The sequence below is a fragment of the Quercus lobata genome, chromosome 3, assembly GCF_001633185.2.
Source record: "Quercus lobata isolate SW786 chromosome 3, ValleyOak3.0 Primary Assembly, whole genome shotgun sequence".
NCBI classification, from domain to species: Eukaryota; Viridiplantae; Streptophyta; class Magnoliopsida; order Fagales; family Fagaceae; genus Quercus; species Quercus lobata.
In genome coordinates, this window is record NC_044906.1 from 66,805,220 (window position 1) to 66,832,886 (window position 27,667).

At 31.5% G+C, this 27,667-nt stretch overlaps 1 protein-coding gene and 1 long non-coding RNA gene across 10 annotated transcripts; both read right to left on the minus strand.

Annotated features, from left to right (window-relative positions):
* Positions 1-3,530: 3,530 nt before the first annotated feature.
* LOC115982980 lies at positions 3,531-18,813 on the minus strand. 8 transcript variants are annotated; one of them, XR_004089806.1, is made up of 9 exons: positions 18,609-18,811; positions 15,784-15,860; positions 13,337-13,463; positions 12,185-12,302; positions 11,807-12,015; positions 11,375-11,634; positions 8,560-8,963; positions 7,418-7,478; positions 3,531-3,617 (listed from the first exon to the last, which is right to left on the minus strand). It is a non-coding gene; the product is annotated as an uncharacterized LOC115982980 (long non-coding RNA). The 8 variants fall into 8 exon arrangements; XR_004089803.1 differs by lacking the exon at positions 3,531-3,617 and adding an exon at positions 5,169-5,610; XR_004089810.1 differs by lacking the exons at positions 3,531-3,617; positions 8,560-8,963 and adding an exon at positions 5,169-5,610 and having other exon boundaries at positions 18,609-18,813.
* A 4,419-nt stretch (positions 18,814-23,232) lies between these two features.
* Positions 23,233-25,152, minus strand: LOC115982979 (UDP-glycosyltransferase 74B1-like). Of its 2 annotated transcripts, XR_004089802.1 has the most exons (3): positions 24,502-25,152; positions 23,313-24,094; positions 23,233-23,266 (listed from the first exon to the last, which is right to left on the minus strand). XR_004089802.1 is itself a non-coding variant. In XM_031105748.1 (2 exons), the coding sequence occupies exons 1-2, from the start codon at positions 25,141-25,143 to the stop codon at positions 23,363-23,365; spliced, it is 1,374 nt and encodes a 457-aa protein (XP_030961608.1). In that variant the 5' UTR covers positions 25,144-25,152; the 3' UTR covers positions 23,279-23,362. The 2 variants fall into 2 exon arrangements, 1 of the variants encoding a protein (XP_030961608.1); XM_031105748.1 differs by lacking the exon at positions 23,233-23,266 and having other exon boundaries at positions 23,279-24,094.
* Between the last annotated feature and the right edge of the window lie 2,515 nt (positions 25,153-27,667).

Genomic DNA, 27,667 nt, shown 5'->3' on the forward strand with positions numbered 1-27,667 from the left:
TTCCTGCTGTAATGATTTAATCCTGCTGGGCCTCTTTAGGCCAGCCGTTTACTCTTTCTCCCAGTGACTTGGTATGGCCACTGGTTTTTTCTTACTTAAGGGCTCCTATGTCCTTTTTGTCTTTCTCTTAGGCGTCCTTGGCCCATTTGCTTTCTTTGGGCTTCCTTGATCCTTTTGCTAATTTTGCATTCCCATGGGCTTTTACTAACTTCATTGGGCTACCCCAATCCAATAACCTTATTCTCATCCTTGGGTTTTATAGGCTTGCCATAAACCCCTTACTTTCTTAGTTTACATTACTTTGGGCCTACGGCAACCCTTTCTCACTTTTCTACATCATACACTGTCCATGGGATACTATTTCTCTCTTTCCGGACTTCTTTAAGCTCACTTGCCTCTTCAAAGCCCATTTGTTTATTTCTTAGACCTGTAATCTATTATTCCTACCGTTTCGGTCTAATGGTTTTGCCGTCTGCTTGCCAATTCTTTGCTACCCTTGTTATTGGGCTTTCCTTCTTTCTACCTGGATTCTCACAAATGGCCCTCAACACACTCTTATCCAAAATTAACTAATATGATGGACATAGATTTCTAAAACTAATGCAAGACAATAAAATTAGAAGTTTCTCAATATCAAAAAATTTTTGAACCCCCCTCCCCCCAAAAAATGTATATATCACCATGAGCACTTTGTAGCCAGAGGAAGCTATGAAAAACATTCTTAGTATTAGTGAGATTAGGCTTAGTATGGGATCCTACAGTTGGAAACTCCAGCTGATCTTTCGTTTTTCTCTTGCATGCTCTTCCGTCATGTGACCTCTTGTACTATTAAAAGTAGCACGCTTCCTTCAAATTGTTTTTACAATTTCGTTTTCTATTTGTTCAACATATTCTGTGGGGGGTTTATGAATAGATAAGAGGACTTAGAACTATTGAAATTTATCTATCTATTCCAGGCAGACTTTGCTACTTTTGCTGTAGAATTTTTTCATAGGGTTGGTCGCAGTGCTAGAGTGGTCAATTTGGACTTGTCACTATCCTGTACACTGAATCCAAATGGGATCTTGTTGCTGCAGTTCGTTGAGCAAAGGAACTTGGCCAGCCTGTAGTAATTCTTGAAACTTGTAATTTGATACTTGAAGATGTGTTTCTGATGAATAGGCTGATTTTATGCTACTTAGGCCCAAATTTTAAACAACTAACAATGATCCAGCAATTCTATTTATTCCCCCTAAAGTAGTGTTGTTTAATGTGATGTTGGATACTTAGTAATGTACAACTTAGTCAAAATTACAATTCTCATTGATTTTTTTTTTCATACATGAATGCAAGTCTTAGTTTTCTTTATCATACATGAATGTAAGTCTTAGTTTGCTACTGATGGATTGCAAATTCCATGTGTGGTTCCATATCTTTTTGTTGCCAATATTTGAACCTTCATATGTTTGCAGGAGGCAACATTTAGCAGGAAAAAAAGCTTCCAAAACAAGCTTAAGAAGAGAGGTAACACTGTAACTTTGATTTGGGAAAATTATCATATCTGCATAAACATGAAATGTATATACTGCAAATATATTAAATGATGCACTCACACTTCAAATTTTATAGTAGAATAAAATTTGCATTTTTTATTTGGGTACAAATACTCTGAAATTTCCAATAACTAGAGAAGTACAGTTTTGTTATGATAATAAATTTGAGCTTATACTTATGATTTAGCAGGTCTAGCCAAAGCCAGGGACGTGTCAATTGTTGAAGAGAATGTGTTCTAGGATAAAATGACTAGATTATGAGGAACTTGGTATGTAAAGAAACATAACTTGTCTTTATATATACAAAGGAATCCTAGCATTGTAAATGGTACAATATTTATCTCTTTGAATTATATATATCTAATTAATACAAAGGTCACAAAGTGATCTCTCTCTCTCTAGATTTGAATGTGTTCCTTACTTTCTTGGTCCAAAAATGTTCACTTCATACAGTCCTTGGGTCAATTATTAGAGTTGCATTCTACATCTTTAGGCAGACTCCCATTTAAAAATGTTCCTTACACTCTTGTTACTAAATGTTCCCATTTTACTTCCCCAATCATCTTAGGTTGCATTTTAATATCAAGCAGCCACCCATTGTGGTTATGCTAATTGATTTTGTTGGACCTGGTCGATGCTGATTGATTGAGCAATTAGACTATCAGAGAGATTTATTTCCATATTTAATGTAATTTTATTATGAGTTATTTCCTTTCCATGTATGGTGTAATTTGGAACCTTCCTTAAAGGTTCCCAGAATTTCACTTTTATAGAGGCTTGACCATGGATTAATAAAATTTTATTTATAAATTTTCTTCCAATGCTTGGTGTCTACTCCAACCAAACCAAGATACTAAAGCCTAGATTTCATTTTTTTTTCCTTTCACCAGTTGATGCTAACTGTAAGTAACTCTAATTGAGTACTCCTAGGTAGGCTAGGTTATTCCCTTTTGAGAGTTCATTGTGTTGCATCACTTTGATCTTGAAAGCTCCCCACCTCTCCTTCTTGTATGTTTTAAGGTAAGTTTGGAAGATTAGTTTACTAAAGCAATTCTATAAAATTTTATTTCTGTTAATCCTACAAACATTGAAGTTGGATAGCTTGAATGAAAATGAATTCGGGATAATTGTTTGGAAAAGTGCAGTTCTGAAACATGTTGAGAATTATAGAACACAGCTTTGAGGCCATTTGGGGTGTGAGAAAAAGAGATTTTTTCCCCATTGTTGCTACACATTACGGCCTTTCTTATTTAGTTATTTGCATTCATTCATAGCTTAGCAATACAAATTCTTCCACAAAGTTATTATATTGTATGAGATTGAGGGTCTTGTTGGCTGTCACTCCCCATATTGTATTTACATATGCAATATGGTATCAGTACAAAACATGGGACATGTTTTGTTCATGGACGTATCTGCCTTCTTCACGCTCCAAACTCAAAACACTTCAATTCATGTAAAACTACGACGAAATTTAGCTGTCATGTTATGAAACGACACACACTTTAATAACCATCAAATGACACACACATGATAGTTTAATAACACCCACATACGTGTGTTATGAAACAACACACAATATCTTGATAATGCAAAAGACACCCAAAAAAAAATTACAATTTATTGAGGTGTTAGAGTGATTCATATATAACATCATATTGACATGAGCCACACCATACCACATTATAGCTTATTTGGATTGAGGATGAGAGAGGGGAAGTAAGGTAGAGTTGGCCTGAAATTAGCCTAATTTCTGGTCAACTCTACTAGAGCCATTAATTTACGCTAATTAGAGCTTTTAATATCAACCATTTGTGAATTTTTTTAGGCTAGTCTTATTGAATGTTTTTTTAAAAGTGGAACAGGAACAAAATATGTGATGCCAGATTTGGGCTCTGTGGCTTTGGGCACTCGATGTGTCAACCACTCAACCTCCAGTTTTCCAATGGTAGAATAGGATTCCAACGGACAACACGTGGTGGACTTTTGCTGTTTCAGACATGAGAGCTACTGGCCGTCAGTAGATCCTTTTTTAGGTTGAGTATGCTCATCTAGAAGAAATATTAGGCCTTGATAGGTATCTGACTGCATATAATGGAGAATAGATTCAATCAACAGATATCCCCCCTCCCCCTATTGATTGAATTGTATTCATATCTAACAGTGGGATTCCAGCAGCAAGACAATGCTGAAAACTATATTTAAATTAATGTTAGACTAAAAAAAATTTCACGTGATTCGTCAATAAGTACTGGTGGGGTTTTAAGGAGAACAAAGAAGATGTATTTAAGACGGAAAGTGGAATTTAAACGTACATGTTGATAATGTGTGAAATGAAATGGCTAATGTATTAATTAAAAGAGTGGCTAAAGACGTACCTTGGAGAATTTGAAGATGAAGAGGGAGAAAAGATGTTGAACATGTTGTCACTTATGATAAATTATATCGCAAGTTGAAGATGAAGAGGGAGAAAAGAATATTTGTAAACTTGCTAAAAAATGGAAATGAAAACAAGAAACTTAAATGGTGTTTGGTACATTAAAAATGAAGATCAAGGAGTGAAGAGATGGAAAAGTTTTTCTTAAAAACATGTTTATGAAAGCGAAGTGAAAAATTGGAGAGATTTGAGTAGAGGATAGAAACTGTAGATTTGCTTGAAGAATTAGGATAAATAATGTAAGGGGATGCAAAAAGATAGCGGACCAAATGAAATCCCCATTGAAGTTTGGAAGTGCCTAGGGGATGCAAGATGTATATTGGTTCACAAGCTTTTTCAATAAGATCTTAACTATTAACAAAAACTAGTGTTTAACCCGCGCAATGCGCATGATTCTTTTACATATTAAATAACGTAGTATATTTAAGCATATAGTGTCCAATATCCCCTAAATTTTTAGAAATTAGTTTCTTCAAATCACTCGTGTGTACTTCCCTGTTATGAGAGATTAAAAAAAAAAAAAATCTGACTCTAAGCAATTAAAACTTACATGACAATTTCAAATAGCAAGTCTGCTATTCCTAGGAACCACAATGAAATAAACCATGAGGTTAGAGAATTTTACAACCAAAATGTTTAAAAGAGAAAAATGGCTACTGGTTTGTGAAACAGAAAGTCAAGAAAATATTAGTCAAATAATAATGCATAATCAATAGTACATTGGAATATCAAATTCTAAAACCAAACCAATATATAACCCTTAAAAGGGACATTGCAAAAGAAAAAAAAAGTTGTAGTGCATAATCAAGCCACAATATATAAACAAAACAGAATTCCACCTACAACAAATAAAATGCATAATCAATAGTAGATGGGAATCTCAAATTCTAAAACCAAACCAATTCATAAGTCATAACCCATAAAAACAACATTGAATCTTAATCTTGACCCTAAATTTCAATTGCAACCAAAAAAAAAAAAAAAAAATTCACAATCCCAAAAAAGCTGCAATGATACAGAGAAAATTTGTTAACAACAAGCCTCGTAGTGATAAACAAAATAGATATATTAGATTATACACACACCCAAGTTATGGAATTCATGAAACTTTTCACCCATTATTATGTAATCATCTATTCATAAAATAAATAAATAAAAGTAAATCATCTATAAGTACTCAAATCCAAAACACTAAGACATACACAATAAAAACAATCATACCGTAGATTATTCTTTTGAAGGTAGCCACATATATTTTTTGTTTTATTTCAATAATCTATAGGAAGTGAATCTTATGATTCACAATATTCATTATTGTGGAATTGACTAATCTCTGTCTTATTTACACTAAATGTATCACTTTTTGTAAATACAGGACTTCGTGTCCATTTTCTATTGTAACCTCTCTCAAGCCCATAGATATTAGAACCAAGTAGCCTAAAGCTAAACTATTTTTGTCAGTCCTACTCAAACTGTGGAAGCTTTCCCTCCAAACAGTAGCTAAGATGGGAATTCTACATCTAGGAACTTGCAAGATGGAAAAGCACATGACTCTTGTCCTTATCTTAACTCTAAAACTATAAAAGAGCAAGGTTCCTATACAGTTGTAGATTTCACATAACACAACCAATCAGCTTTGACCTGAGGAAGAAAAAAAATATATAGATAAGAGAAAGATTGGAGAGAGAAAAAAAAGTTATCATAATGAACCAACTGCAAATTATCTACCACATCAAGCATCAGTGCTACATAATGAAATATTGCAGATACTTAATTTTTTTTAGTATTCTCCTCAAGAAAATTCCAAATCTTCATTAAAGTAGAAGAGCCCAACAATCTAACATACATCATCCAAAATACGAAACCTATCAAACTCTAAGATGCATACTATAAGCCAATTAACAATGTGTCTGTTACCTAACCAAATCACCTTTCAAACCCAAGAAAAACCAGAATAAAAGGCTTCCAATCAGACAGACCAAGGGTACATACAAAAAATGTACATAACTCTATAGTGGAGGAGAAGTCACTAAGAAAGTCCTCACAAATTTCGTACACAATCATAAAGTAATCCCATTTCTATCTTAACAAAAAATACTCCAATGCTAAATAACAAAATGATACCAAAAAGTATAAAAATATACCTTAATATAAAAACATAACTTAATGCTTATTCCAGTGGCAAAAGCCTTAAAAAATGGACTTAGTACTAGGGGGGAGGATGAATACTATCAATGAAATTTTAAACTCTATCCCTAGTAACATACCAACCCCTTTTATCAGCAACATTTTCAAACCAATCTTTGACAACGCATGATTGCCAAAGTTCGCACATTGCCTTACTATCTGAATTTTTTTTTTAATAATAATTCTACTATTTAAGCCAGATGACTAAAGCAACCTTTACATAATATTTGGTACATTTATTTGTCTTCACTCTCTAAAAAAGTCCTTTGATTCATCTAAAGGTTGAGACTATATAACATTATTGGTCATTCACATATTAGACGACAATCAAAACTTATATAGTTGTTTGTCTTTTAAATATTTTCAAAGAAATTTACACTTAGCTCAATATACTTCACCTACTTTTTTTTGGAAAATGTCATCCAATAATGTAACATGACATTATTTATAAATAGCAAACCTAAAGCCAAGCAATATATTGATTATTAAATCCTTTCTATAAAATAGACATATATGTGACATGTCAATTTCTAACAGATTATATACCATCCCAAACCCAATAATATGGCACATTTATTCATGACCAATCTATTGTTAGATCCTATAAATAAATAAATAAAATTAAAAATTAAAAATAAAAAAAAAATAAAAAAAAAATAAAAACACCTATAAGAAATAAGGGAAAAGTAAGCAAGAAATACAGAAAGAAAATATGTGCAAAAAACATAAGAAAAAGAAAAGGGCTATCATGCCAACAACTGGCTGCTCTTTCATTTCCTAGTAAGTTTTCATTTTAATTTTTTGTACTCTTCCCTCACCTTAACTAATTAGTCACATAATAAATAATCTTCATTTGGATGTTGGCCCATATGCTTAATTTGAAAATAATAGTCTGACCTGTGTTAATTTGATAATCTTTATTTTGTTTTTGTTTTTGAATTTTTTGTTCTTTGTCATAAATCTATGTTTTGATGTTTTGTTTTACTTCCCATTTGATCAATTCCTTCCTTTCTCCTGACAATAGTTCCTCCAACGTTTTCTACCTTAACATAAAAACCTTAAATGTACCCATCTATTTTAAGTTCCAATTAAGTTCTTAAAATCTCCTCTTCTAAGATTTTCTTTTCCCAGAAAACATTTGCACTTATAGTCTTATTTGTGTTGCTGTTAAGGAAATCTTTGTCCTAAATCAAAGCAATTGCAAACGGAAAAGAGATTTCATTGAACAATGAAATAAGGTGGAAAATTTAGGCTATCATACCTTTCATTTTATTGTAGAGAACCCAACAGTAATTCTCCTATTAGAGAATCCAGTAACTTTTCTGGCAGGGAAAAAAATTTAAATTAGTGATTTAGATAAATGACATTTGAAAGTTTGAGAAGATATGCTAACTACCCATGAGGCGTTCAACAAAACCAAACGATGCCAACGAATTGCAGTCTGCAGTATTTACAAAGTTTTTTTTTTTTTTTTAAGATAAAGATAGAAATTTTTTTTGATAAAAGGGAAATCCATGTAAAAACACATAACAACCTTGTAAGCATAAATACAGGGGAACAAAGACCTATTCTGCAGAAAACAAAATATGCAACAAAATAAATACAGTCCATGGACATACAATACAAAAACAGCAATAGATATTAGAATTACCCCCTGTAAGCACAGATTATGCAGAAAATCCTAAACCTGTTCTGCAGAAAACAAAATATGTAGCAACAAAAATACAGCCCATGGACATACATCACAGAAACAGCAACAAATATTACACTCAGTCCCCTGTAAATAGAATTCAACAGATATTACACTCATAGCATTCTCAATTTTCATCAATCTTGTATTCCCAAAATAAGGCTGCACTGAACAGAACGGCAATCTAAGGCAAATGAATTGCAATCTACATTTACAATCGAGTTCAAATTTAGAATCACATATATTACAACACTTGCAATTCATGTTGATATAAGAGTCTTAGGATGCTCAGAGATTATAAAACCATAACCTATATACAGAAAAATTAAATCTCTCATAATCTGAAATAAAACAGAAAATTAAGTAAATAAGAAAAGGGTATGAAGAAAAGAAATTGGTGCATAACTCTTAACCTTTGTTATGCTACAATTTAATGAATTCAAATTTCAGGTGCAAACAAGAACTAAACCTAACAAAAATCTACCAAACAGGGGAAAAAAAGTTCTAATCAAAAAACAATAATCAACAAAACAAAACCCAAGAAATTAAAATTAAGAACAGAATTTCCAATGATTTGCCTTTCCATCTACAAACCCAAAAAAAGAAAAGCTAAAGAAAAACCCATTACTTTTTTATTACACAGATCGGAATTGAAATCAATCAATGACAAATGAAATCTACAACTGAATCCAAGAGAGAGTTAAAACAAAAACCTAAATTTGTACTTGGAGTGCGGAGTGAAACGATTGGAAGCCAGATCCACATCAACAACATCCCCTGCTATAGGCAGCGGCTATAGTGCTCTTTGAATCCTCGCCGTACTTCGCATCGGAATCGACAGTGGTTACAGAAGGCTGATCGGAAGCCTCATCGGTTGGTTCTTCCTTTTCTTCTTCTTCGAGGCGCTCTGATGGGCGTGACAGCAGTAGTAGTGTCATCGTCTAGGGTTTGTTTAGGGTTTTCGTCTGTAGTAGTAGTAGGGTTGAGATTGAGTTGGTCTAATGAATCGGTGGCCAATGTGTGAGAGAATCGGAGATGGCACCTCTGATCGCTTACTTCTTTCTCATCTAAGTTTTGGATTTTGTTTTTCATCTTCCTTCTTCTTCTGCTTCTTTTTCTGGAAAAATCGAAAAGCAAAAAGATCGTTTTAGCGTAACTGGAAACAAAGTGTTTTTGAAAGGAACTGGGAAGCGGGTTTTTTTTTTTTTTTTTTTTTTTTATTGGAAACTATGGGCTCTCGCTCTCTGTTTATCAGACTCTCTCTCAGTCTCTTTCAATTTAATGGTGTTTCTGTTTTTAAACTGTGCACGGTAAATGGGTAAAATTTAAGGCGCTCAAACAGTGAAACGTACGCTGTTTTGTAACTTTAAATTGCACACGTGTCTAAATTTAAGATAGACAAATTATCCTATTTGCCAACACTTCCTTAATTGTAAGAATTCACTTTCTCTCAGCTTCTGCTATTATATATACTAGTGTTTAACCCGCGCAATGCGCGGGATCATTTAAAATCTCATAAGTAGAAGAAAATACAGCTGATTGCTTTTAATATATACTATACATTGTAAAGACTCTTAGTCATCACAACCCTATTTTTGATGGTATTTACGAAGGATCCTGACAAATTACATTGAAATAAACAGACATGTTTTTTAATGTATAACTAACCCTCCTAAAAAACTTAAATCAAAACCAACCCAACCAAAACACTCTGAACTAACTGATATTTCTTAGTTCGTAACGAAATTAAAGGGAAAAAAAAAAAAAGATAGTAACGTTCAATTTCACTTATGCTGTACTTAATTCACCAAAATGACTCAATACAACATCATTTACATATTCACTAAATTATTGACAGCCTTGTTCTAAATTAAGTGTTAACAATTCCAAATTAGCAATTGGTACACAGGAATAAAGTAATATAGATTTAAAAATAAAAATAGAAACTTCATAAAAAAATTTATAAACTTGAATCACAGTAGATTTAAAATGTACTTGAAAAATGTGATATTCTTATGTACCATTCCTATGAACCACAATGAACAAAAGATTTCAATTTTAACTAAAGAAAAAACTGCTTGTGGAGGTAATCTGCTTTGATGCAGTAGCTGAACAAACATAACTTAAAATAATTGTCAACACATCATACTTCTTACTTTACAACAGAACAATAGGGGAAAATGTAATTTTTGGGAATATACAATGGCCTTATTGAATGTAATTTTTGTGATTTCTAATCTTTAAATGTCGTCCAAACTCAGGACCTTTGAGTTTTAGATACAAAAGTATATATATGTCAAAAGAAAGACTAAAGCAATCAGGTTTGTTCTTTGTTTTCATTCTGAGAATCCAATTGACTTTGTTGTTGGCAAGCAGATCAACTTCAATAATTTGTTGTTTAACATGACAAATAACCTGTAAAATATTTAATTTCTAAGCGTGAATCATGTTGGTAGCCTACAGGACTGGTATTATAGTAGGGATGTTAGGCAATTTTTTATTTAATTAGGTAGCATAACCATTATTTGAATGAAAGTTACAGATCTTGTTGCCAGAGCACATGCTCTTGGCCTACAGGTTCATATATTTTATTGGTGCAGTAGAATTTTTAGCAAATTAAAAGAAGTATATGTAAATCAATCAAATGTTTGATACGCCTTTGCAGCTTCAGTTTTGTGGTCATGCCACATTGGCTGCTGCACATACAATCTTTGAAAGTATTCTACAGTATGAAACTCAAAGAAAAAGAGGTGTGCTCCAACCAAACATGATCTACTAATTGAATTACAAACAATTTCTGTCAATTTAATAGTAATTACATTCATTGTTTTATAAATGAAAATTCACCTACCAGCAACCATAAAGTTACAACAACAAAAATACATTACACTTTCAGATTTCAAAGTCTTACAATTTTAATCGCTATTCAAAAACAGTAGATCAGGTAAGATGGAAAACAGTTTGAAATAGTGATAATGCTTTCTTTTTTTTAGCGCTCTGTCTCCCCTTGAATAGTAAGCAGTAAGTCATTGGTTTATTTTCAATAATAAGTAAAATGGGCTGAAACTGCTGTTTTTGTTAGGATGACAGCAAGTACAGACTGGCAGTTAATGAGTCCCCTATTAAAAAAAATGAACCTTAAGATCAATAGGATGCCAAAAAAAGAAAAAAAAAAGAAAAAGAAGGAAAGTGTAATAAGCAGGAAATCAAATGGTATCAAATTATTTTGCTCAATCAATCCAAAGAAATATAAAAAGCAATACAAATTCTGTTAAGTTCAAACAGTAATATAATAATTGATAAGAAGTAAATTACAGTCCAAACTCTAGCCATGGTTTAATAGTTTAGGAATTTTTAGATATGAAGTTCAGATTTCTTTTTTTCCTTTTCAAGTGAGGGAGGGGAGAGATATGAAATCAGGTTCACCCAATGAGGAAACAGGACAGTGCAACCAACCGACAAAGCTCATTGTTAACTTTGATTTAATTCGTCAAAAAAATTAAACAGAATTAGTTGAAGGCCAGTTACCTGGAGTCTCTAAGGTCAATATTGTAAAGTCCTTTATCCTCTCAACAAAATTACAAAAATCATTCGATTTTCCACTGAGCAGTTGATATATATGGAAATGCAGTCTTTAATTTCCCAAGCTGCTTCTGATGTAATATTTGTAAACTCTTTTATCCTCTCATTTGAAACCTTTCGATTTTCCACTGAGCAGTTCATATATATGGCCCAGAACAACACAGAAGTTAAGGGCAATCCATAGAAGAGAGATAAACCAACATGTTCTGCATGAAGTCAGAATAAATGAATTAGTTCATTTTCTTCTTTTACACTAAGATTTTCCCATTATCAGTACTCTTCTTGTTACTACTAAATCTGAGATCTCTTATTAAATCTGAAATGTTTTAGATAATCCTTTCAAGCATTGTATTACAGCAGATATTAGTTTTTCGATACCTTATCAGATTTAGACCGTCATGCTGACTGGGAAGTAACATACTGTAGAGTCTGAAAAAAATTTGTTTGATCAAAATTCACAGCTTTTTGCCAATACAGAATTGTAATATTCCCAGCATTAACTCTCATCTACAATAAGATGTGATCAATTTCCCCTTGATGTTTAACCATATAAGGCCGAAGAAAGAATTATAAACATATAATGTTCCCTGGAAACAATTAAAAATACTTATGTCAAAGAAAATGTTAGGAATGTATAAGTTAATTAAACAAAATAGTTCTGTAAGTTGAAGATGCAGATATGAAAAAAAAAATTTAGATTTCTGTATCCATTTTTTTTTAATATTATTTTTTGTTTAAAAAAAAATTAAAACTTACCTATTAGTCAACCAAGATCATAGCAATATTGATCAGATCATGGTTGTTTGTTACGTTAACTGCATCTCACATTCTTTGATATCTGCTTCAAAGTTTTGTACTTCGTTGCGATATGAATCTATAATATTAGAACATTTTAAACATTAGTAAAGTTTATATATAACAATGTAGTAAAGTTTTGTACTTCTTTGTTTCTCATTGTCCCTAATAACAGTAAATAATTAAAGATTATAACTTGAGGCCAAAACATTGAAAGAAAGAGAATAAACGTCCGGATTTTTATTCAAATTCAAATAACAAAAAATAGCAGTGAGGATGTGAAATAAGAACTGAAATTAATGATTACATAATCATCACAAAAGAAATTCAAATCCTTCAAAACCAACACAATTTAATCATTGAGCTACACTGAATAGTAAAATTTAACAAAAACAAATAAGCCAAAATTAATAATTAACCCCCAATTGATTCTCCAAATAAAAACCAAAAACCCTTAATTTTTTAGTTTAAAGAAAACTTTACAGGAAGCGATTCCGGTAGTCTGATAGCGGATGGAGGCTTACGGTGATGACAGAACTTGTGGTGGTGCCCCTTTCTCAATCCATGGCACATTAACTTAACAGTCTAATGATTATTCTTCCTATTCTTCCAAAAAAAAATCCAATCGGTCGATCTCTCTGAACTCTATGACTAACCGACTCTCTCTCTACCGTTCTCGGACTTTTGGCCTCTAAACCTTGATTATCCAAAGCCAATTGTAAATACGCTAAAGCCAAACCAAAATCGAACACAAAATTAATTGAATCCAAATACTCCCAAAAGTTTTTAGTATTCTGAGAAACTAAATCAAATGAAAACCTAATGTAACCCAAATACCTAAATACAAATCAATTCAACCAAATTTCTCAAAACTGTCAAAACCTATCGGATGTTTGATTGTATTTAGCTTTGACGGATGCCGATTCCACTGGTTCGCAGAGTCTGAAGAGGAGATCGCTAGGGTTTTAATCGCAAAACAGATCTAGAATATTCCGTAAATTGATGGAAACAGGGGAAAATTATCCCGAAATCACAGAGAAGTTTCAAAACCGAATCAAACAACAAAAACTCATAGAGAGAAGGAGAGGGAGAGGGAGAGAGAGCAGAACGTACCTGGAAAACTCAAAAGGGGATAGCGATGGTCGGCCAATCGAATCTCCAGTGTGGCGCAAGTTTTTTTTTTTTTGTTTTTTCTCCTAGCTGAGTTTGATGTGAAGAGATCGCCTCTATCGCAGTATGGCTAGGGTTTTTTTACAGAGAAAAAATGTTAAAAAGACTGATGTGAAGAGGGTAGCGTTTTTTCCTTTTTCCCTTTCTCTGTATCACAATATTGGCAGGGTTTTTTAATTTCTACGTTTTTTTTTTAATTTCATAGAGATCGGTAGATATTTTTTACTTTCTACGTTTTCTTTTTCCTTTAACAGCTTTTTTTTTTTTGTTAATATAAACAATTACAACCAAACGGTGTTAATTTTTTGAAAACAATATAATGTATCGCTTTTTAAAGTTACACATGTCTGAATTTTAGATAGGGATTTTTCCTATTTGTCATTACCTCCTTAATTCTAGGAACTCATTTTCTCTCAGCTTCCGCTATTATATATATATATATATAGATATAGACTAGTGTTTAACCCGCGCAATGCGCGGATCATTTAAAATCTCATAAGTATAAGAAAATACAGGTAATTGCTTTAAATATATGTTATACATTGTTAAGACTCTTAGCCATTACAACTCTATTTTTTATGGTATTTACGAAGGATCCTGACAAATTAAATTGAAATAAACAGACATGTTTTTCACTCTATAACTAACCCTCCTAAAAAAATAAGAGATCAAAATGATAACCTGTGTATAGCTATAAAAATGGTTTCATTAGAAGTAATAAAGTTGTAAGAATTAGATATCTTTATATTTCTTTTAAAATAAAAAGGAAGAGAGGAAAAGAAATGGGAAGAAAAATTTAGATTGTTATATTTATATATCTGAACCATGGCATACTATTTTAAAAAAAACTTGTTTTAACTTATTATATTTCTTAGGTAAAACTCCATAGTGTTCCATTAAGCAATTGAGATGGAAAAATAGCACAATTGACATTATAAGGAAAATTTTGATGTATTCAAGCAGATATATAACTGATCCAAACAGCCATAATACAATTATATACACTATATTGAGTTAGTTGAAAAATTAAAGTAACCAAAAAAATAGAGATGTAGTAGCTGAACACACATAACTTTTTACTTTACAATAACAGAACAATAGGGGAAAATCTATTTATTTTAATAAAGCAAATCCTGTTGTCTACATTCTTCATTCAGCTTATACACTTTGAAATCAACCGTTTTGGGACCATCACAGTGTCTAATATACCAAATTGTGAAATATAATTACATTTTATAGTAACGCTGTTCTAATCTGTCAGCTTTATTCAGTACATTGAGTTTACTCTTCTAAAGGAAAAAAAATAATAATTAACAATACTATGAAATACATAAAGACTTGTAGAGTAAGGTAGTATATACAATAGAGTTCATTTTTTTTTTCTTCTTTGTAGCAATTTGCTTAGTACTTTTTTGACGTTTTTGAAGCATTTGGAGCGGCATTCTTTCAGGTCTTTGAACAGATGTTTCTCCTATTTCTATTTTTTGATTGGCTATGTACACTAACACTAAGATACACACAATAAAAATAAATAGGTAAACAAAATAAATAAAGCTAACAACAACATTTAAAAAAGCCTCCCAATAAATTGAGTGTAATAGTCTGAGTAGTACAAAAATTAAAAGAAACAAAGACTTATAAGCATTCTAGTAAATTAAAGACATATATCAATAAGGAAATAACAATAAATTTTACATTAAAAACTCAGTAATTAACATTAAAAATAAAAAAATTTACTTACTAAAAATTACAAAATAATTTTACTCCTCAAACATTCAGTTCTTAAACCATCCATCTTACAAAACGTAAAGACAATCAGAAAAGAAAAGTGAGATAAACGAAGAACCCAAGAAATGGATCTAACAACCATATATAAAAGAAAAGCCAATAGGAAATAAGAAAATTAAAGATTATAACTTGAGGCCAAAACATTGAGTGAAAGAGAATAAATGTCCGGATTTTAATTCAATTCCAAATAACAAAAATAACGTTGAGGATGTGAAATAAGAACTGAAATTAATGATTACATAATCATCACAAATAGAAATTCAAATCCTTCAAAACCAACATAATGTAATCATTGAGCTACACTGAATAGTAAAATACCCCAAAAACTGATCCACATATCTTAAGAAATAGGATTGGATGATTTGCAAGTTTTGGCAAGTAACAAAAATTAAAAAGTGAAGTTCCAAACTTTAAGAAAAATAAGACAGACAATACTTTTACAGGTCAATTTACTGAAGAAAAAAAATTTAATTGAAACCAAATACTTCAAAAACAATTCTAACTATATTGTGCAGGGAAAAAATTAATTCAAACCCAAAGACATCAAATGAAAAAAACGTAACCCAAAAAAAAGAGAGAGACAAAAGGAAAGTCAGGCTAACCTAAACCTTTCAATATGATTCGGCATCTCTTCTTGCAAAATACTAAACCATCGTATCTGGTAGAGAACTGCGTAAATCTGTAAAAGAAGAGAGATGAAGAGAGACTATAAAAGAAGCGGACGCAAACATTATAATATGGTTTGAGTTGCAAAAAATATGAAAGATTGTTTTACTTTTTAATAATCTATTACCTATTTCTAATATGATGATGGTAAGAATTTGGCTTCCATTAGCCAAGGATAAATATAAATAAATACTTAAAGCACATCAAACAGTAAAACTTAAAGCAAAATTTACAATATATTTTGTAAATAAAACATAATAGTTCAATGTCATATGACCAGTGACTTTTATGAATAAGTAAACTTAGTATATATTTACACCCATTCAAAATAACAGAAACAGCCAATAGCCTAAGGTAAATTGTAATTGCCAACTTCTAAATTTTAGTATGTATTTAGTGCTTTAAATTAATTCCATGAGAAAACAAAGAACCATAAACTTTGCATATGAAAAAGAATCCAACAAATTTAGACAATATTTATACATTTTGGTGAATATTATCTTGAACAACATTGAACAAACAATTTTAATTTTAATCAAATGTTTGATACCCCTTTGCAGCTTCACTTTTGTGGTCATGCCACATTGGCTGCTGCACATACAATCTTTGTAAGTATTCTACAGTATGAAACTCAAAGAAAAAGAGGTGTGCTCCAACCAAACATGATCTACTAAATGAATTACAAACAATTTCTGTCAATTTAATAGTAATTACATTCATTGTTTTATAAATGAAAATTCACCTACCAGCAACCATAAAGTTACAACAACAAAAATACATTACACTTTCAGATTTCAAAATCTTACAATCCAATCTAACCAACAACACAAATATACATCAGAATTGAATCTCACACCAAATACCCAAAACAAAATCAATTATAACCCAAACACCTTCGGTTTTACGAATCAAGTTTGTACCCATATAAAATTATATATATGGCAAGCCACAGTATCCGAAACTTGAATTAATATATCACATACATCAATCACAGCACACAGATTTATCGAACAATAGTTCTTAAACGAAATTATGCAGGAAAATTCTTGTAGAAATTTGAACAATCAATTTTCACAACAAAGCACCAAAAGGGGAAAAATGAACTCAGAGAATTGATGCGTATATTTCATCCAATTTTCACAACAAAGCACTCCAAAAAGGTAGAATGAAGACACAGAGAATATTCTGTAAATTGACGGAAACAGGGGAAACTTATCCCGAAATCACAGAGAAGTTTCAAAACCGAATCAAAACAACAAAAACTCATACAGAGAAGGAGAGAAAGTGAGGTGATTCCAAGATTATATTCCTAACAGATTATATTCCAGCTCAAACACAATAAAATGGCACATTTATTCATCACCAATCTGCGGTTAGATCCTATCCAGAAAAGAAAAAAAAAATCTGCAGTTAGAAAACATTGAGCAAAAGAATTAAAATTAAATCTATAGTCAACTAAAATTTAGCAAAAAAAAAAAATGCTATAAGTTTAAGAGAAGGGCTGTCAAGGCCCTTAAATGCCAACAACTGGCTCCTCTTTCATTTCCTAGTGAGTTTTCATTTTAATTTTTTGTACTCTTCCCTCACCTTCACTAATTAGTCACATAATAGATAATCTTCATTTTGATGTTGGCCCATATGCTTAATAAACTTTGTCATAATCTATGTTTTGAAGTTTGGTTTTACTCCCCATTTGTTCAATTCCTTCCTCTCTCCCGACAATAGTTCCTCCAATGTTTTCTAACTTAAAAGTAAAACCTTGAATGTACTCATCTATTTTAAGTTCCAGTTAAGTTCTCAAAATCTCTTTTTTTAAGATTTTCTTTTCCCATAAAACTTTTGCACTCATAGTCTTATTTGTGTTGCTGTTAAGGAAATCTTTGTTCTAAATCAAAGCAATTGCACAAAGCAATTGCAAATGGAAAAGAGATTTCATTGAACAATGAAACAAAGAGGAAAATTTAAGCTATCATACCTTTCATTTTATTGTAGAAAACCCAACGGTAATTCTTCTATTAGAGAACCCAGTAACTTTTCTGGTAGGGAAAAAATTAAATTAACAATTGAGATAAATGACATTTGAAAGTTTGAGAAGATATTCTAACTACCCATGAGGCGTTCAACAAAACCAAACGATGCCAACAAATTGCAGTTGGCAGTACTTACGAAGTTTTTTTTTTTTTTGGGATAACGATAGAAATTTTATTTGATAAAAGGAAAATACATGTACAAACACAACAACCTTGTAAGCATAAATACAGGGGAACAAAGACATGTTCTGCCGAAAACAAAATATGCAACAAAATAAATACAGCCCATGGAAATAGAATACAGAAACAGCAACAGATATTACAATTACCCCCTGTAAGCACAAATTATGCAGATAATCCTGAACCTGTTCTACAGAAAACAAAATATGCAGCAACAGAAATACAACCCGTGGACATACATAACAGAAACAACAACAATAGTTCTTAAACGAAATTATGCAGGAAAATTCCTGCAGAAATTTGAACAATCAATTTTCACAACAAAGCACCAAAAGGGGAAAAATGAACACAGAGAATTGATGCGTATATTTCGTCCAATTTTCACAACAAAGCACTCCAAAAACGTAGAATGAACACACACAGAATATTCCGTAAATTGACGGAAACAGGGGAAACTTATCCCGAAATCATAGAGAATTTTCAAAACCGAATCAAAACAACAAAAACTCATACAGAGAAGGAGAGGGAGAGGGAGAGAGAGAAGAATGTACCTGGAAAACTCAAAAGGGGATAGCGATGATCAATCGAATCTCCAGTGTGGCGCAAGTAATTTTTTTTTTTTTCCTCCTAGCGGAGTTTGATGTGAAGAGATCGCCTCTATCGTAGTACGGCTAGGGTTTTTTTTTAGAGAAAAAAAAGTTAAGAAGACTGATGTGAAGAGGGTAGGATTAATTTTTCCCTTTTTCCCTTTCTCTGTATCGCAATATTGGCATTTTTTTTTTTTAAAGAAAGAGAAAATGTTAAGTGATCTGAAGGGATCGGCAGATATTTTAAAATTTCTACGTTTTTTTTTTTTCTTTTAATAGATTTTTTTTTTTTTTTGTTAATATAAAAAATTACAGCCAAACGGTGTTAATATTTTGAAAACAATATAATGTATCGCTTTTTAAACTTACACAAGTCTAAATTTTAAGTAGGGACTTTTCCTATTTGTCATTACCTCCTTAATTTTAGGAACTCATTTCCTCTCAGCTTCCTATTATATATATATAGATATAGATATAGATATAGATATAGATATATATATATATACTCCCTCCGTCCCATTTTGTTTGTCCTGTTTGAAAAGTCAAATTTTTTAAGGGAACATTATTTATTGTCTTGTCTACATTTAAAAAATGTATAAGTTTCCAAAACTACCCTTAAATAAATTTATCAAAAATTTAAATTATTAATAAAATAAGGGTATAATAGGGACATCAGTAAATTAATAACTTTTATTTTTAGAAACAGGACAATATTTTGGGACATCCCAAAATGGAATAGAGGACAAACAAAGTGGGATGAAGGGAGTATCTATTTACAAGAACAAAAGAGATATTCAAAATTGTATAAATTACCATGAAATTAAACTTATGAGCCACAGTATGAAACTTTAAGAGAGAGTGAGTGAACATAGATTAAGACATGAAACCACAATATCAAATAATCAATTTGGTTTTATGCAAGGATAATCTATTATGCTAGATGTTTTCTTACTTACATTTATTGGAAAAATATAAAGAGGTCTGTAAAGATCTTGACATGATTTTTATTGACCTAGAGAAAAGCGGCCAAAATAGGCATTTGCCCCTTTCGCCCAAAACAAGTAGTAAATGCCACTATTCTGAAACTATTTAACAAAATGCTCATGTTTTGATCAATGAAAAACTTGATTTAATGAAAATCGAGTTACTTGCAAAATGTTACATAGAACTCGAGTTCCATGTAATTTTTTTTAAAAAAGTTTTTTGCCTATAACTCGATTTTCTAAAAATTGAGTTTTTCATTGAAACTCAATTTTTAGAAAATCGAGTTTAAAATAGAGGTATATGGCTAAATAATTTCAGAACATGGGCATTTTGCTACTTGTTTTAGACGAAAAGGGCAAATGCCCATTTTGGCCTAGAGAAAGCATATGATAGCACCCTTGAAGAGGTTATGTTATGGGCTTTGGAAAAGAAAGAAGTTCATCTATACTATACTAAATTGATTAAAGATATGTGTGATGGAGCTGTAACTAATATGAGAACTAGTGGAGACATTATAAGTGAGTTTCCTATAATTATATGTTTGCATCAAGGATCATCATTATGTCTATATTTTTTTACAAGAGTAATGATGAGCTCACTAAATCAATTTAAGATAAAGTACCTTGGTTAATGCTATTTACAAATAATATAGTTTTAGTAGATGAATTTAAAAGTAGAGTTAATTCTCAAGGTTTTGACACCTGAACTGGACCGTACGATCTGACTGAAAAAACCTCGAACCGCTCATTTTTGCTATTCTTTTAGCCTCAAGAACCGCTCTATGGGAAAAAAGCAAGGAGTCGTGCGAACCGCGATCAGACCTCACGGTTTTAAGAACCATGAACGGTTCTCATAGGTCCCTTTTTAAAAAAAAAAAAAAAAATGAAAGCCTTAAACGGCACCATATTGGAATATTTACTATTTTTGGTTGGGAAAAAAATCCACTGGTAAAGAATTTGAATAAAAGTAAAAAGAAATTAGAAAATGTCTTATTTGACCCAGAAAATGTCTGATCTTTTTTTCAGTCTCTTTGCTTCACTCTAAAAAACGTCTCACATAATCCAAACACAAAACAAAATCCAATTCTTACAATAAAGTTGAATCAGATCAAGCAAATATGAAAAAAAAAAAAAAAAAAAAAAAAAAAAAAAAAAGGCAAACAAGTTGATTTGACCCATTCTGGTGGTGGGGAGGAGGATGAACGGCGGTGGGGCGGCGGACGAGGTAGTGATGCATGGTGAATGCCGATCTCCATCAGCTTTGTCCTTTCAACGACCTCAATATCGCTGGCCTTCGATTTGTGCACCTCGATCTCCATCGGTGCTTCAGATTCTCCTCTCTCTCTCTTCTCTTTTCTCTGATGTGAATATGTGAATGTGATAATTGTGAAGTAAATGTGAGGTTATGAGTTGAGTAATAAATTGGGTCCGTATGAAAATGTGTGGTGGTCTTTATCCCTCTACCACAATATTTTCACAATAAATTTTAAGTAATAGATTGTTATTAGCTAATACTGGTGAGTAAAAAAAAAAATTAGTAGTGGGTTCAAATTAGAACTAGTAACAACTTTCTACATAAGATTTTGATGTAATTCTTGTGAAAATATTTCGAAAAATATTATAGATATAACATAACAATTCTTTCTTCATCTGCTTTTTTTTGTATTGCTTTTTTATCTCTTCTTTTAATTTCATTTACTTTTGTTTTTAGTGCTTTTTTAGGTTTGTGAATGTGAGCTAGATAGCTGGTCACGTGGGCATTGGAAAGTGGAAATTGGAAAGACAATCTGATGCTTTTAATTTTCTTTTTATAAAAAAATGGTTATTATTATTATTGGATAGATATTTCATATTTGGGCTATAGATGGATATATTAGACATAGTTAAAATATGGATTTATAGTTTTAATTGGACTATTTTAGTTAATTTTTCTATTTTTTACTAATTTAATATTTTTATATATATTTAAAATAATTATTAAATTAATTATAACATTATCACGGTTCGACCCTAGTTCGATCTCGGTTCGACATCAAAAACCTTGAACCTCTCCCTTTTACGATTCAATGAACGGTCTGAGTCTGAAAACCTTGTTAATTCTAAGTTAGAAATTTGGAGAGAAACTCTAGAATCTAAAGGCTTTTTGACTATGTAGGACTAGAACAAAGTACATGAAATAAAAGTTTGGTAAATGTCGAAACAAAGATGAAAAGGCTATGAGACTGAATAATCAAGAAATATATAAGAATGATAGCTTTCGATATCCTAGATTAATAATTCATAAAGATGAAGAGATCAAAGAGAATGTGAATCATAGAATAAAAGTAAGGTGGATGAAGTAGAGAAGCATATCAAGAGTATTGCATAATTATAGAATATTTATTGAGTAAAATGTAAAATTTTATAAAATTGCTATAAGACCAACTATGCTCTATGGTTTGTTAGATTGTTAGGAAGTAACATATTAATAAAATGAGTATAGCTAAAATGAGAATGTTAAGATAAATAAATGGAAATGCATGAAAATATAGAACTCAAAATGAGTAAAACACCTTAAAGATATGGGTTACAATTATTGATGAAAAGATGAAAAAAAATTGGTTGAGATGATTTGGTTATATTCAAATGAGAATGTTAATACATCAATAAGAAAAAATATGTCGAAAAAAAAAAAGTACGACTGTACATTTAAACAGTTAATCTTTTAAATTAAATATGTCGGTAAAATAAACTCATCCAGACACTTTCTAATGTTCTGAATGTAAACTTATATCCCTTCATTGTTGCTGATTGATAACTTTTGGAAAGAGAGGTTGCCGCCCCTTGTAATTGTGTATCACGTTCTACACTTATAGTCTCAATAGCTGTCCATAACTTCCGGAAAATTTGACCATGGTTTATTATTGTTTCAAATGAATTTTTAAGTGACTTTCTTTGAGTGATCATTAATGATAGCTGATCCAGGGAACTAAATTAGCATCTCGGCTGGATATGCTTTCAGAAAAAGAAAAGAGCCACTCTAGCTGTTGTTCAAAGTTGAAACTCCCAACTCAACTCACTTTTCCTTTGCCAACCTCTTGCTTACCTTTCCTATCTTAATAAACTATTTTGCTTTCCCTAATATCACATACACAGCTTCTAACTTAACTAGCACTTGTTTTCAACGAAAACATTCAAGTTCAAATGCTCCATTCTCCTCTTATAACTGTTGAATTTATTCCAAAAAAATAAAAATAAAAGAAAACCTTTTATGCAAAAATGAAAATATTAAAGAATGTACGGGGAAAAAGAATTTCATTAGTAATTCTTCATTAGCTAAACAGGGACTATATGAAAGAATTCCCATTTAAATTACATTCCAATGAAACGAATCTAACAAAACAATGACAGGACTGGGAAAACAAGACACACGTTGACCTAACTAAAACAAATTCACATGACCATTCGCACGCAATCACTAATAATTTATTTTATACATTCAACATATGTATTAGTTTTTTTCATAGCATGTGAATCTTATAGTTATATTAGATTCTCATATTGTAAATCTTATAATTATATTAAATTCTCATATTGCAAAAGACGATTCATCTAACCAATGCCTCCTCACTTCCACACAATAAAACACAATTGCATAATTTCTCCAAAAAAAAAAAAAACACACACACACACACAATTGCATAATTGCTAGGAAGGTCAATCTAAACTACACCAAATGGTAACTATTAGAAAAGTTCATTGCCTATCCTTTTGTACCAAATGCTGAACAAATTCATTGATATTCTTGTCAGAGCTCCCTCCTTCACTGACTGCTTTCTTAGCCAACTCCCTCCATTTACTAGCATTCTTCTTAATCTGCTGGCTCCTCTCTCCTTCCATCACTTCCTTCAAACACATTACAAGCTCTTCTTTTCTCACAACTCCCTTATCATCCTCCTTGGCTCTTAGCCCCACACCCCAAATCTCCTCCACAAACTTTGCATCTGTCAATTGGTCAGCCCACTTTGGCACTCCCACCATAGGTACCCCAAGGCTCAACCCTTCTAGTGTTGAGTTCCACCCACAGTGTGTTACAAAGCAACCAATGGCTTGGTTTTCCAGTATTTCTAGTTGGTTGCACCATGACACAATCAAACCCTTTTCTTTTGTTGAGTCCACAAACCCATCAGGCAATTTATCTTGCTCAGATTCTTTTACAACCCACAGGAAATGCAAGCCACTCTCCTTCAAGCCCCATACAATTTCTTCCATTTCTTCTAATGTCAAGGAGACCATGCTTCCAAAAGAGACATACACTACTGTCTTAGGTGGCTTTGTTTCTAGCCATTTGATGCAATCATCACTAAAAGGCTCCCATAGACTTGCTCCATATCCTTTGTCATCTTCAATCCGACCATCTAAGTAAGCCGCTGGGACCATTGGTCCGATCAACTTTGCTGGCCAGAGCTTTGATATGCTTCTCGCTTCCTACTCAAACATAAAACACGAAAATTTTTTGTTTTAGTAAGCGTATAATAAGAAAAAGAAAGGGTCATTTTATGGTAAACAAATTTTTTTTTTTTTGGTAGGTAAATATATATATATATATATATTTTGCTAGGTAAATATTTACCTAATACCAATAATATTATAAAATATATATTAAATAAGACAATATCCAATATTAACTTGTTAGAACCCCTTTTTGTTTTTCTTGTGTGTGATGGTTTCTAAGAAAACAAAAAAACTTGTGTACAAATAAAAGAAGTATATACTGTAAAATTCTGTTCTTTCATGCTACTTCTATGCTAGTGAGAAGAATGACTACATTGAATTGATGGTAAAATATCTGTAAGTTAACATGATAATTGATAATGGTGATGTTAGTCACATACCTCGGCTTCTAATTCTTCGAAAGTGTTACTAAATATCCAATCAGCCATGTCCAAGTTGGAAAACTGACTTAATTTCATTGCCAAGTATGCTGGATAACTTTCTGGCAACTTAAGAAAACTTGGTAGGTCAGGGAAGTTCAATGGAGGTAGGCCAGGAATGATTAGTGGTGTAGTTTCAAGTTTCAATGGCAACGAAAGTTTGCCATGGTGTATGAGACAGAATATGTGGGATACAGTGGCTGAATTGGTAAAGAATGGTGCTCCATAAATGCCATGTTGCTTAGCAACATCAAGAGCCCATGGCAAAAATGAATCATACACAACACAACTCACAGGAGAACCAGAGTCTTGAAACTTTTGGATGAGTTCAGATAGAGTTCTTGAGCCATTGGCCTTGAATGACTTCAGGAACAAGTCCACGTTTTTTGCTTGTGCAAAGCCACTCTCATCAAACCCATCGGAGATGGGCTCAACACCAACGTTTGCTGTACAAATGGACTTGAGAGTATAACGAGTTGTAGCTATTGTGGCCTTGACCCCTTTTGAGGCTAAACGTTTTGCAAATTGGAGGAGAGGGTTAATGTGACCCTGGCTTGGATATGGGATCACCACAACGTGACCTCTATACTCTGTTTCCTCCATTTCTTTATGTTATTGTTGTTTCTCCTTAACTATCCTTATTTATAGGCTACAGAGAAACTTGTTTTACAGTAAATTTTGTATATGTTTGGATAGAACTTATTTTGTTGAAACTGAAAATTGAAAACTGAAAACACTGTAGCAAAATAATTTTTAAATGTGTGAATAGTACCGTGGGACCTATTTTTAATGAAAAAGTTACTGAAAAGTATAATTTGTGGGTCCATGAACAGTACATACGTGCACTGTTCACCGCAGAAAGTCAACATTTACGGTTACTGTTCAATGAACAATAACCACAATACTCCAAAACGCGTGAACAAAAAAAAAAAAAACAAAAACGCAGGAACAAAACCCACATACTTTTGGCAAACTGAGGGTGGCCAACAAAATGTGATGAATTCATGTAAAAGTGTAATTACAATTAATTTACCACATAATTGTGGTAAATGTTGAGATCATAAAATAACTCATTTTACTCAATAATTAATTAGCTAGCATCTTATCTATACTTTCGTTTTTTTATTAGGGAAATGTTAATGGATGATCTTAGAGCAGTGGTTAATAATTAATTTAAAGAAATTTTTTATGGGAAAAGAAAACAAAAGTAATTAATGTTTTGATAGTTTTTTCTATTTCTCATAAACGTGTTGTCAAAATTTTTCTAAAATAAATTGTTAACCATTGTCCTAAAGGCACCCGTTAGCATGACCCTTTTTATAGAGGGTCCTATTAACGGATGCCCTTAGGACAATTGTTAATAAATAATTTTAGAAAAATTTTAACACCACTTTTATGGGAAATATAAAAAATTGTCAAAACAATTAATTGCTTTTGTTCTTTTTCCATAAAAAGTTTCTTAAAATAATTTCTAAAAACCAATATCTTTAGGGCATCCGTTAATATTTCCCTCTTTTATAAATAATTTAATTTTCTTTTATATGAATAATTCAAGGATTTGAATCTTATCTATGCTTCTTACCATATATCAAAACCGATGTTTTGAACTTTTATTGAAATTTGTTCATAACTTCATATGAATGCTGCCACTGTGCCACATAAGACATGGAAATTATTGTGGAAGGGCATTAATTGTTTTTCCTTACTATTTACTTGCTCATTTTGCATTCACATTAATTAATTTTATTTTTTTCCTCTTGCCTTATTATTTGGAAATTATTGTGGAAGGGCATTAATTATTGGGAAATGTTAACCAATGCTCTTAGTATTAATTATTTGGTTTAGTAGCTATTTTTAGAAACATTTTATTTGGAGATTGATAAAACAATAAATATTGTTGACAATTTTCTATATTTTCTATGCTATGAAAAGTATGTCAAAATTTTTCTATTATAGTTTATTAACAATTGCCCTAAGCACATCTATTAACATGACCCTTAATTATTTTTTTTTACTATTTACTTGTTCATTCAGCATTCACATTAATTTTTTTTTTCCTTATTCTCAAAAAAAAAAAAATTTATTTTTCCTTTTTTCCTCCTTACGAGTTACAATGCTCTATATTTTCGAAATAGGAAAAATTAATAAATGCCCTAAGAGTATTAGTTTAGCAATTATTTTTAGAAACTTTTAATGGGAAAAGAAAAAAGTAATTGATTTTTTCACAAATTTTTATATTTTCCATAAAAGTTGTATTAAAATTTTTCTAAAATTATCTATTAACAAATGCTCTAAGTGGTATTAAAATTTGGGGTCATGCCAACGAGTGCCCTTAGGGCAATGATTAACAATCTATTTTAAGAAAGTTTTAATACCACTTTTATAGGAAATGGAAAAAACTGTCAAAATATTAATTTTTTTTCTTCTAAAAACTTTCTTTAAATGGATTGTTAATCATTGCTCTAAGGCATTCATTAGTATTTCCCTAAAACTTTATATGCTCTATATTATTTCTTGAATGAGAGATTAAGAGATTCAAGAAACAATAAATGTATAGTAATAAAAGAGCACATAAAGATAAGATAATTAATGTGAATATTAAATGAGCTTCTTTTTTTGAGAGGGGTAGCTAAGACTGCACTGTATATTGAATGAGCTTATTTATATTGAATGAGCTTCTAATAAATTGTGTATTGAATGAGACTGCATTGTATATTGAATGAGCTTCTTTTTTTTTTTTTTGGGAGAAATTATAATATCCACATGATGGACAAGTGACGTGGTCCACTATTCCACTAAAAAACTTCAACTTGTTTAAAATTGTTAGTTAGAAAATTTTTTTAAACAGAAATTAATTACTGACTCAGCAATTTTAAACAAGTTGAAGTTTTTTAATGGAATGGTGGACAAATAACGTGGTTCACCAGAGGACTCTATAATTTCTCCTTTTTTTGAGAGGCGCAGCTAAGACTGCACTGTATATTGAATGAGCTTCTAATAAATAAGGATAAACTGTGTAAGGATCCTCATATTGCTTCACTTGGTGAGCAAGTGATCTTATCAAAATCCTGATGGTACGGTACACGTGGTATCACTCATTGTCATCACGTGAGTCGTGACATAAGGT